The sequence below is a fragment of the Mustela nigripes genome, chromosome 3 (assembly GCF_022355385.1).
Source record: "Mustela nigripes isolate SB6536 chromosome 3, MUSNIG.SB6536, whole genome shotgun sequence".
NCBI classification, from domain to species: Eukaryota; Metazoa; Chordata; class Mammalia; order Carnivora; family Mustelidae; genus Mustela; species Mustela nigripes.
In genome coordinates, this window is record NC_081559.1 from 194,861,641 (window position 1) to 194,873,523 (window position 11,883).

An 11,883-nucleotide genomic window follows, 5' to 3' on the forward strand; every position below is an offset into this window, starting at 1 on the left:
AGGGTAGGAGTGCAGTCATGGCTCTTAGTACAGCTGCCAACTCACTGGTGGTGACAACAGTCCTTCCCCTGCCCTCCCCCTGGACTCTGCACACACCTTTACCTCCCTCTGTCTCCTGTCCCTGGGACACGGGCATGGATCAGCCTTCGATGTGGGCAATGGGCGGTATCACAATGGCTCTTGTATTTCTTTTAAAACACAGGTCCGTGGGAGAATACCGTAAAGTCACACAAAAAATGACAGCAATTATTTAGGATAAAGATACTTTGAGTAATGTTTCAGAGTATTCTGGGGACTTCCTAAAAATGTGCCAAATGACTGAACAGCTGTAAGAGATTAAGAAGGGTCAGGTTGTGAGAGAAAGTACAGGAACGGAGAAAGCAGAGGGTGGGGTGGAGGTGCACGGGACAGAGAGGGACATGTCCCGTCCCAGAAGGTGAGCTCACACGCGTGTCATGTTCACAGACAGTAACTGCCGACTGCTCTAGGGCCTGGTGCTGCCTACAGACCAATGTGGAAGACTGGCGGGGCACGGGAAGGACGGACAACCCCACCTCACTCACGGGATAGGTGACAGAGCTGTGCATCTTACCCGATGGGACAGCTGGGCCGCTGCACGCACGGTGAGCGCACGACGGGATGTGCGCTCCCCACCTCTTGGGTCCTCTAAAGACTGCTGAACAACACAGACCGTGGTGAGAGAGGTCTCCGGAGGAAGGGGAAGCTGGGGCCACACCAGCACACGCGGTACTTTTAGTCGGAGACAGAAGCAAGGTCCCGTCCAAGGAGAAACAAGGACAGCAGGTCGCAGCGCGGGAGGACCAAGAACGCGGTCGGCTGCGAGGCTGGCCCCAAGTTATAAAAGGGAGGGACTGCGAGCCAATGAGGCCTGACTGCGAATTGTAGAGATCGGTGTCACTAAAGCAGTCATGGATTTCCTCAGGGGTGGATCATCTCAAAGAAATTACGCCAACAGTGACAAAGATCAGAGACAAGAGCGAGAACACAAGGCAAACCCACCAGCTAACGCCCGTCACCTGCTTCGCTCCAGCACGAGGCTCGTCAGTCGCCGCCGCCGAGCTGGGGAAGCACGCCCCAGGGCAGCTCGTAACCGAAGTCACCCCTGTGGTACGAGCGGGTCCCCAACAATCTCCACTGCATCAAAACTTGACTCTCCTCTTTCCGTGTTGCCAAGTGCAAACCCCCCTCCCATGCAACTCTGCGTCGCGCTCAACCTCCCCAAGCTCCCGTCAGGCCCCGGCCCTCACGCTTCCCGCTCCCGATGCGGTGAGAAAACAGGCCCAGTACCTGGGAGCAGCGTCCTGGCATCCTGCGCTCACAGCGTGGGTCTCCCCAGCAGGAACCCGCAGGTTTCTCACATCAGGAAAGAAAACGACCTACCCGGCTACTGCCTTCCTTCTGAAGTGAGCCATGTCTTCTCATTCCCGCCATCAGGCAGCTGGACTGATGCAATCCACACCCTCGTTTTCGCGTCTGATCCCGTCTCCCAATCCCATCAAATCCACTGCTGAATGTGCTCCAGGCACCCCTCTGTCTCCCCCATTTCTTGCCTGCATGGCTGGAGAGTCCCCTCACCTGCTGGCAGCCGCCTTAGACCCATCCGGTCCATGACGGATGCCAGCGCCATCAGTGTGGTCTGACTTCCCAAGGACAAAAATTCTCCTCGAGACGTTCACGGACTACATTCCTTAAATAGCTCCCCTAACTCTGCGGGAGGAAACCTACAGCCTTCCCTTTTCACGATGGGGGCCTCAGCTCCTCACCCCTTTCTTCTCCAAACTTTTTAACTCAGATTAAGATGCACCATGTTTCCGAAAGTACGACTCTTCCTCGTCTGCGAAGCTGGGGACCCCTCACATGACCCCTCCCAGGACAGCGCGTGGGCTCTGCGCCTCCACGGGGTCAGCAGAAGCTCCCGGCACGGCCATGCCCTCTGCGCTTCCCGACAGCGGGGGACTGAGCACGCGTCCTGTTCGCAGGAGATCCCCGCCCGGGTGAGGAATTTAGGGTGCAGACGATCTCATTTAGTTCCTCTGCGCTCTTAACCAACCACAGACAGATAATAAATATTTCTATTAAAACGAGGAAGGACCCCGTGCTTCTGGCTGTAGAACGTGCACGCACATGTCAGCCGGTCCTCACACCTGTTTTTTGTCACTCTTCGTGGAAACGAACAAGCGACATGTATTTGGTCGTAAAATTCTATTGGTTCGTTCACGCCACACGAGTGTTGCCCAACTAATATGTGAAGGGGTAAAGGGGAAGTTACTCAGTGCAAAAACAAAAGTCAATTCTGCCTTTATTGTGCAAACTGCTCTCGAGATTCTGTGACTCTCGGTGGCTCCGACAATAAATTCCACATGGGCCCGGCCTGCGGATACTCGGGCATGGTAACGGTACTTGAGTTAAAGACAGACCAAGGCTTGTATTGCTTAGGATTCGCTGTACCACACAAAAGAAGTATCTTTAAAGATCTACCTAAGCGTATAAGAATTCCGGGTCAAAAATTCAAAATTTCTTACTGGTTAAAAGTCTCTCAGTGTCATACTGTGACAAATACACATTCTCCCAAATGTTAGCTTAAATCAAATTCTAAAATAAAACCATGTAGTAAGTAGGATTCAAAGTCACAAAGAATAAGGTACATTAGAGTGTTCTCGTATACCTGTTGGTAGAAGAAATTCAGAGTTGGCTTGTCTTCAGTAAACTGGTTTAGAAATCCTTTTGGCAAATAACGAATTCTCAATTCATATCTAAAAAATAATTCACAAAATAGAAAAATCAGAAATAAATAATTTTCTCAATTCATAGTCTACAATTACAGCATTATTATAACTATGGCATAACCAATTACTCTGAAATATTATCTTAAAAGTAACTTAAAATACAAGTAATTTTTAACCATCAATTTTCAAACTTATTAGCACAAAGACGTGCACCTCAGTGTCCAGAGCAGAGCTCAATGATCCTGCAAGGGACAGAGCAGAAAGAAGCCCAGAAGGCACCCGGTCCTAGCAGTCACTGTCCACCCAGGGCAGGGGCAGCACCTCCCCAGACCTCCCCCGACGGCTGACATGCGCATGGAACCACACAGAACATACCCTTTCCTGTCTGGCCTTTCTTCACTCACTGACCTGCTTGTGAGACTCAGCCTATCTAGAAGCTGATGGTTGCTCTGAGCTCACAGTGTTGCATGAAATATCACACCACTGCTAAGGGCCATTTGAGTTATTCCTGCTTCTTTAGCTATTATGAGGATACCAACACTCTTTTTTTTTCTTCCTCTAAGCATAAACTAGTTAATTGTTCAGGAAGCACTTCAAGAGTGGTGGAAACAAATTTCACCAGAATGCTCTCTCCCTCTCTCTCTCTTCCCCATGTCCTTTACAGGCACAGACTGGGAGTATAAGACAGACAGACAGACACACACACACACACACACCCCTGCGTTAGCAGGTGCCACCCGTCAGGGAGCTGAAGAAGCCACACCCGTTTAAAGTCCCACCAGCATGCAGTGTTCTGGATCTCTCCGCCCAGCATGTCTCTTCCTTGTAGTCACCAGTACTTGCCGCAGTAGGGTGGACCGCCAACGGCCTCATCTGATGACTGCCGAAAAGGAAATCTCCTTTTGTGAAACATCTGTTTCTTCTAAAGGGCTGTGGGTCCCCCTCTCCCACCCCCAGCTGTCTTACACATTCAGGGTGTGAGGCCATTGCTAGACTCCTGTCTTCACTCTTTGGCGGCGTCTTGTAAAAATTATTTGAAAAATCTTTTTATTTTAATGTTATCTGTCGAGGAATAAAGCTCATAATTTTTATGTAGCCCTATTTATTCTTTCTCTTTTTGGGAAATTCTTTTAGTGTTTTGTTCGTAAAAATATTTGCCTACCCAAAGGTTATAGGAAGATCTGTTTTTTCTTAAAAAGTTTTATTTACTGATGTTTAAAAAAACTTAATAGTCTCACAAGGGAAACACGCCAATAAAGAAGTAACACGATTCTTTTGGTTAGTTAAGAGCGGAAAAAATGCAAGGTACACACACACACAAGCCCCGCTAAGACGGTGGAGTGTCTGCCCTCATTAAAATACGCAACTGCCCAACGGTGAGCCTCCCTTCTGCTCCTCCTCAGATCGAGGTCAACGAGTCACTCCAGACGCTGCACGTGGGGCGGTCCCTTGGGGAACACGCTAGAGTTCATTACTGCCAGCACGTTCTAAGTCCCCCGCACCACTTCTACGCCACATCCCCGTCAGAGAACAGAAGCGGAGCAAGTGCCCGTTAGCAGACTGGAAGACGGGGCTCTACAAGCAGCTGCAGCCGGCCCGAGGCTGCACGTTCAGGATCAAACAGGACAGAAGGCTTCTGCTAGGAATGTTACCGCATTTGAGGGTAAGGCAACAGACCCGGATCAAACACTGTGACCAGCCGGCAGCCTGACCATGCTGACGACGGCTCCGTGGACACTCCAGGACTCCTCAGGGCCCGACAGGGATGGTGATAAGGACATGCGGAGTACGAGCTCGGAGTACGAGCGGCCTCGTACCCCGCTATGGTCCTGCCAGAAGCAGGAAGAACGCGGGCTCCGGAGGGGGTGTCCTGGGCTGGGACTCTGGCTCCATGGCCCACCCACGGTCTGCCACCACCTCTCTGTGCCTTGGTCCCAAGCTCGTCGGGAAATAAGTGAGAGAGTGAGCGCAGAAGCCCGCGCACACTCCCTGGCCCACATTGGCGCGGGCTCCACGACTTACTGATGGCATCAGCCGTCACTCCGCAAATACTGATTCCCGTGCCAACCCCATCCGAGGCACAGCTCCAGGGGCTGGGGAGATGCCACTGAATAAACAGGCCAAGCGCCAGCCCTCGAAAATCTGAGATACGACTGGTGGTGGAAGTCAGACAGCAAATGCACAGATATCTCGGGGGCTGCAGTAAGCGGGACACAGGCAAAGAAGCTCGGTAAGGGGAGCGACAAGTGACAACAGATCGCTCTGCACAGGTAGCCCCAGAGGACACTCTGATCCAAGGAGATCTGAAGGAAGATCTGAGCGGGGGAAAGGCGTCATTCAGTTATGTGCAGGGACAAGAGTTCTGCTCTGATGGAAGAGAATGGGGGGGCGGCCCTGAGGAGAGAGGATGTGTGGGAAGGCAAGTGCGGCTCGACCGCACTGAGCACGAGCACTGAGCAGGCGGGCAGCAGGGAAGGCGGGCTCGGGAGGCGGCAGATCACAGAGGCCCCTGCGCATCGGGACTATGGGGCTCAGAGAACAGCAGGGTAATTGCGGGACAGACGTTCCTCAGACCAGGCAGGTCTACACACTGTTGTGTGAAGGACAGACAACAGAGGAAGAAGCAGGAGGCCCGGAGGCGAGCGCAGTACCCTGGCTGAGAAGTAATGACCCTGTTTTCACGGATGGGAGAAAGCTCAGGGCATTACATAAGCGGCCCAAGGCCCCACAGGTATGAAGTAGCAGACTGGGACCCCTCTGCGGCGAGAACATGCACGAAGGCCACAACGCAGAACGAGACCAAGAGAAGGCCGCTGCGGCTCAAGAACAGGGGAGCAGGACTGACCCGAAGCATGGACAGGGAGGCACGCTCTTCAGATCGTGAGGATTCTGGTCCCTGCTTCAGTCCGCAGTGTCTAGCGTGTCTGTCCCCCACAGCCCTGCCGAACTGCCCAAGTCTGCCCGATCTAATCGCAGGCCATCACCCTGGCTCAGTCCCTAACCGCAGCACCCAGCCCCACAGCCTACTGGCCCGAGAGGGCTGACATCCCCACCCCCTCCTGTCCACGAAACTAGCCGCCCTCCTTGCCCTTCTGTTACCACTCTAAGAGCTCGACAGCATCCTGAGCATTTCTACTATTCTGCTATACGCCATTCCATGGATTTCTGGACAGCAGCTCAAGAGAACATGCCCCAAATAAATAATCTTTTTGCTTCTTCTAAGTAATAACTTCCTCTGGAGGCCACTGAACTAACCTCCTCAGTCTCACCTCCCACAATGAGCACCAAGATACCCACAAGCTGACCAGCTAATGGCGGAGTGGAGTAGGAAGTGTTGGACCAAGAATCCGTTAGCCGTGATACTGAGAAGGGTCAGCTGGCCCATCTGTGTGTCGTGAAGTAAACAAGGCACAACTTCCAGAAACAACACAGATGCTGTGTTTCTTGACGGGCCTTGCAAACACTGTGGTACTGACAGCTCTTTCTGACAAGGGACCTCCATTTAGAAACCCCCAAAAGAAGAATGGAAATAGAAATTCATCATTAGGTAAAAATTCTAGCAGTAATAGCTGTAAGAAACAATCATCCATGGTACTGAGATTAACGGGTGAAAATCCATGAGAAACAGGGTCTCTGCAGAGTCGCAATACACTTATCCCCCAGCAGGTACTTCTCAATTACAGAGGAGAAAACAGTGACTTTATGGGGCAGGAACCTGGCCACCACCTTAAACCAAACGATCCAAGTTGAAAACACCCGTACACAGGAGTCCCATCATCGCTACAGACCTCCTGATCAGATGTGCTACGATGGCTTCCACAGCCCGGCTGTAGCAGTCTTGCGAACCACATGCAACCTCAGCGCCACCATGAGAAAACCCCAGAGCAGCCCCTGTGGAAGGACACGGTACAGATACCCAGCCAGTATTCCTCAAGTGTCAAGGTCATGAGGGACATAGGCAGAGGAACTGTCCCAGATTAGAGAAGATTTAAGGAGAGAGTGAAAACCACATGGTATCCTGGACCGGGAAAGGGGTGTTAAGTGGGACAATCGCAGAAATCTGAGTAGCATCTGTGTACAGTTAATAATACCGTATCAGTGTTAAGTTCCTGGTTTCAATTACTGTACTATATTTACGAAAGTTTCACCATTTTAGGGAAGCAAGGTGAAGGGTACACAGGACTTCTGTGTTCTATTCTGGAAACTTCTGAGACACACCGAGAACAAAAAGAAGTTCACAGACTGACTGTTCCATACTTGAGGTTAACAGCACCCACAGAACCCCTCTCTAGCCAGCCTGGCCGGAGTCGGCCTGCAGCCGCAGACCCAGCGGAAACAGAAACGGACCTGTCTTCCTGCTGCTCCTGTCTGGGGCGGAGGCAGCGGATGTGTCATTAACAGCCAGCGAGCTCAAAGTCCGTCCGCATTTTAAAGGTATCCCTTCCAAACCTGCCGGGGAGTGCGTTGCTGTCACTCTGCTTCAAAGCTCGGCAGTGCAGGGCTCCACCGGAAGACTTGCTTGTAAAGGAAGGCCTGGGCGGAGTCGGTGTGATTTTGAGGTAACATAGGGAACATAAAGGAACGCTTCCAAACTACCATTACTCATGTTCACTCGTCGTCTTTGAAAAAGGCACTTCTCCTCCCTGTGAGAGACTTTTTCCCCTGCCGAGGACTGGAAGCAGTCCAGTCCTTGCAGAGAAAGGGACCGCTTCTCGCAGGCACGGGGCAGGGCTGGGCGGGAGGCGGGAAGCCCGCCCGGCAACGAGGAGGAGGATGGTCCTCGCGCGCTCGGCAGAGCCCCACGGTCCTCTCTCAAAGGCCACACGAGCCACCTCTCAGACCCGGCCCTCGAAGTCCTGGATTCGACATCACGAAGGACTGGGCCATTCCCCCCAAAGCGCTGACAGTCTGTTTACATCTGACTAAGCCAAACACACCACTCTACACAGGTCACTCCAGATAACTGAAATTTCATTACCAAAATTCGGTTCTTTAGAAAGATCTAAGTGCAGAACTTTAAAATGGAAATCTGACGACAATCGCTCCGAACCGCAGGACACTGTTTGCTGCGGTAATGGTTAGGACAGTATCGGGACTGAGACTTTTGGGGCTGAACTGAGGGTCCTGACAACTACTCCCTGCTCAGCTGGGCCCTCTGAGGAGCCCAGTGACAGGGAGGCAGGCCCCTGCTCCCTCCTGGGCAGACTGGAAGCATGTGTCTCCACGGGGGGTGACTCGCAGAGCCCTGCCTCCGAACCCCAGGGCTCCGCCCTCGTCCCTGGGATGTCTCCGTCATGGTGACTGGCAGGACAGGCTGCTCCTCCCGGAGAGGCTCTGGGTGATTCCCTTCTGGTCCTTCACTGAGATCAGCCACACTGTCTCACTCAACTGATGTGGTCCCCACAAAACTCTTTTAAGTTTTTTTCCTTCATCTTATAAAAGCTTATCATGCTCTATGTTGTCTTCTAGGACTTAGTTTTTTTTTAACTGAGGTAAAACTGACGTTACAAAAAACCCAGTCTCTTTATAAAGTGCAGCTCCGTGGTACTCAGTGGACTCCACGACACCGCGTCTGTCAGGAGGCAGCGTGGCCAACACTCGGCCAACCCGCTGCGCGTCTCCCCGTGCACCCATTTTCACGTGCGCGACCCTCCTGCATCTCCAGCCCCGTGCAGAACCCCAAGAGTCTCTCCAGGACAAAACCTGAAGGAGCTGCAGGACTGCAGAGTGCGCAGCGGCTGGAAGTTCAAGTCGTTTGCCAGAGAGATTCGCCCCTTTACCTTCTCACCAGCAGCGCGGGCAAGAGCCTGCCGGCGCCGCCCTCGTCCTCTGCTGTCAACAGTTCACTTTTTTTGCCACACAGAGAGTTGCAGATGGATCCTGGGTCCAGATTCCCATCTCCCTAACGGGCTCATGAAGCCGACAGCGGCTGCCTGTGATGACTGCCAGGCTGGTTTTCTCTGTCACGACATAACACCACCGTGTCTCTGGCCCACCTAGTGAATCGTGTGCCACTTCCACACCCATCAGGAGAACCCCCGGCATCATCTTCTGTTCGTCACGTGTGTTGCACATTATCTCCCCCCCAGCTGCAGCTTGCTTTTGCCCCTTTAAAAATATACATTGGGTACACGGAAGTTCTTTATCTTAATAAAGTTAAATCTGTTGTAGCTAAACGTTTTGGGGGTATTAAACTTCCTACTCCAGGCCCAGAGACACATTCAACTCTCTTTTCCATTATACTTTTTTCTCATCTGACCCGTCTCAAGCGGGTCTCTGAGTATTGGGGGTCTAACTTTGTTGTTACTCTTCCCCCAAGGACTGCCGTTTCTCCCACCAGCCCTCCGTTTCCCCAGTGGCGAGGCAGGACGTCTCTGTAAGGCCCCACTGCCCGCCACAGTTAGAAGCACACGGTGTGCCCCAAGTTGGTTTGCGGAGGTGTTGGAAGCGCTGGGGACCCAGGTGAGCAAGTTTCTGCCTCAGTGTCATTGGGCAACCTCAACAGATCCTGTGGCAGACGGCACGCGCGCACACGCACACACACACACACACACACACACAGTCTATGTTTGAAAACCTCCCAAGAGTAGAAACCGACATGTTACTCTGCGAGCCCTGGCACTTCATCTGAATACGATCCTACTTCTCAGAATGAAAGCCAGGCGTCCAGCGGCCCACACAAAGCCACTGAACCAGGAAGATGCCTGCTGGCCAGGGCAAACACTGCCCATCGCTCCGGTTTTCGTACGTCCGTGTCTCACACAGGAGCAGAGGACAGCTGAGTACACAGACCCACTCTCTCTCCTCCACCCACGGGAGCCATAGGAGCTCGAGGTGGCTGTTAAGCCTCATGAAGCCTCAGGTTTCTCACAGGTAAAACGGCAAAAGGTGAGGCCCCACCACCCGATCAGACTATCACAATAAGAAACTTGATAAAGTGAGCCAAGTGCCCTGCACGATGTGTCAGTGTGAAAACACTGCTAAGGACATACACTCGTGGAACGAATACACGTTACTACTCACACTGTGTCGTCTCTTGGAGGTTTTGCACTTTCACTGCCACTAATTCAATTTTCACTGAAAAAGTTTTTACTAGGTGCCCTCTACACACCAGGCACAACTGACCAGAAGCCCAGGAGTAGACCAGGGAGTAAGACCAAGTCCCTGAGGGAGAAAAGTCATCTGGTGGTGGGTCAGCAGTGGGCCCTACAGACAGAGCAGTTGGAGAAGACCACAGGGAAGAGGGGACCGCAGAGCACGTGCCCTACGTGGTGAGAGGTCCAGGCCGTGCTGGAAACGGCAGAGGAGCACACTGGCCAGTCTCACCAGGTACAGAGACCCCAAGGAGCAAGACGCTTGACTTGTTCGAGAACCAGAAAGCCATGTGGCTAGGTTGGAGCAGGGTGCAAATTCTCCAAGACAGAAGTCTGTCCCATTCAGCAGGTAAGAAAACTGGCCGCAGAGAAGAGCCTGACCCGGCAGTTCTGAAAAGAGAGCACTGACATGTCAGGGTGCCAGCCACTGGAGCGCAGGGAGGGGCGCGAGAGCGAGAGGAGGCGGGCGGAGAGCCGATCAGCAGCTCTGGGGTTGGCTCCAGGTAGGAGGAGGAGCTACTGGAATCTTCCGCAGAAGTGATTTACAGATTTCATTGCATGTGCATATTTTTAAAGACTCTTCAGCAAATCCTATGAGCTCTAGCGTAAGAAATGCTTGTACAGCTGCTTCTCACTCCTTCTATCACTGCTCCCCCAAGCCACCAGCTTCTAGGATTTTTGTCTGGCTTAGGCAGTAACTGGTTTCCTGTCTCCTGTGTCTATCCAATGAAAGTATGATTTCGATGCCAAAGGCTGGTCTACAGAGAGAAAAAAGAGAGGTCCCGGGAGCAGCCCCCACATTTAAACACAAAGCAGGAGAAGACAGTGAATGGTCGGTCAAGCAGGAGGGCCGGGCACGCGCGAAGCGAAGTGCAGAGCACTGTTGGGTAAGAAACGACTGACAGCATCAGCTCCTGCCGAAGGTGGGAAGGTGGACTGGAGGACTCAGGGAAGAGCCCATGGAGGTGTAGAACTCAGCAGCATAGCCAGACCCTCAGCTCACTGGGAGTTTTACTCTGAACCATCAATTATTTAAGAATGTATTTTTCAACTGATTAATACACTGTTATGTGCAGAACTCCATATTTCCACATTAAAAAGAATAGTGAAAAACATAATTGAAAAATGACTTACTATTGTTTTCTTTTTAATTAGGAAAGGTCAATTTCATTCTTTTATTACTATTTTTGCTTTATATATTTTGAGAAATGTCTTTAGGAACTTGTAAGTTTAATAGTTCCATCTATTTCGGGGCACCTGGTTGGCTCAGTGGGCTAAAGCCTCTGCCTTGATCTCAGAGTCCTGGGATTGAGCCCTGCATCAGGCTCTCAGCTCAGCGGGGAGCCTGCTCCCCTTCCTCTCTCTGCCTGCCTCTCTGCCTACTTGTGATCTCTGTCTGTCAAATAAATAAATAAAACCTTAAAAAAAAAAAGTTCCATCTATTTCTGCTCTTCCTAAATTCTTGTGAAATGAGCCGGTTTTTAAGTGTAGTTGCCCTTCATATCCCTAAAAATGCTTTCCTATCTTGAAACTTTTTAAATAAGATATTAATAGAGCAATACCAATCCCCTCAACCCCCTGGTTAGTGGGTAGGAAAATACTATCCATCCATCCATCCATCCATCTTTCTGTCCGTCTATCCATCCATCCCTCTCTCCATCTATCCAGCCCTCTCTCTGTATCTATCTATTGATCCGTCAATCCACTCAACTTTCTATCCATCCATCCACCCAGCATCCACCTTTCTATCCATCCCTCTGTATCTATCCATTCATCCTTATATCCGTCCTCCTATCCGCCCACCATCCATCGTCTCTAACCATCCATCTTTCTATCCCTCTATCCATCCCTGTCTCTCTGTATCTACCCATCCACCCACCCGTCTATCCATCTTTCTATCCATCCATCCATCCACCTACCATCCATCCATCGATCATCTCCATCCATCCATCCCTCTCTGTATCCATCCATCCATCCACCCACCATCCATCCACCTTTCTATCCAACTATCCATCATCTCTATCTATCCATCCATCCATCCA

General features: G+C 51.5%; 1 protein-coding gene across 11 annotated transcripts in view; it reads right to left on the minus strand.

The window, feature by feature from the left end:
* The window catches only part of PTK2 (protein tyrosine kinase 2), a 247,182-nt gene that overhangs the window by 139,915 nt on the left and 95,384 nt on the right, over positions 1-11,883 (minus strand). For all 11 annotated transcript variants that reach the window (XM_059395226.1, XM_059395223.1, XM_059395224.1 and 8 more), the window contains one exon: positions 2,687-2,774. In XM_059395226.1, coding sequence (XP_059251209.1) covers positions 2,687-2,774 — 88 coding nt within the window. The remainder of the gene's footprint in view (positions 1-2,686; positions 2,775-11,883) is intronic.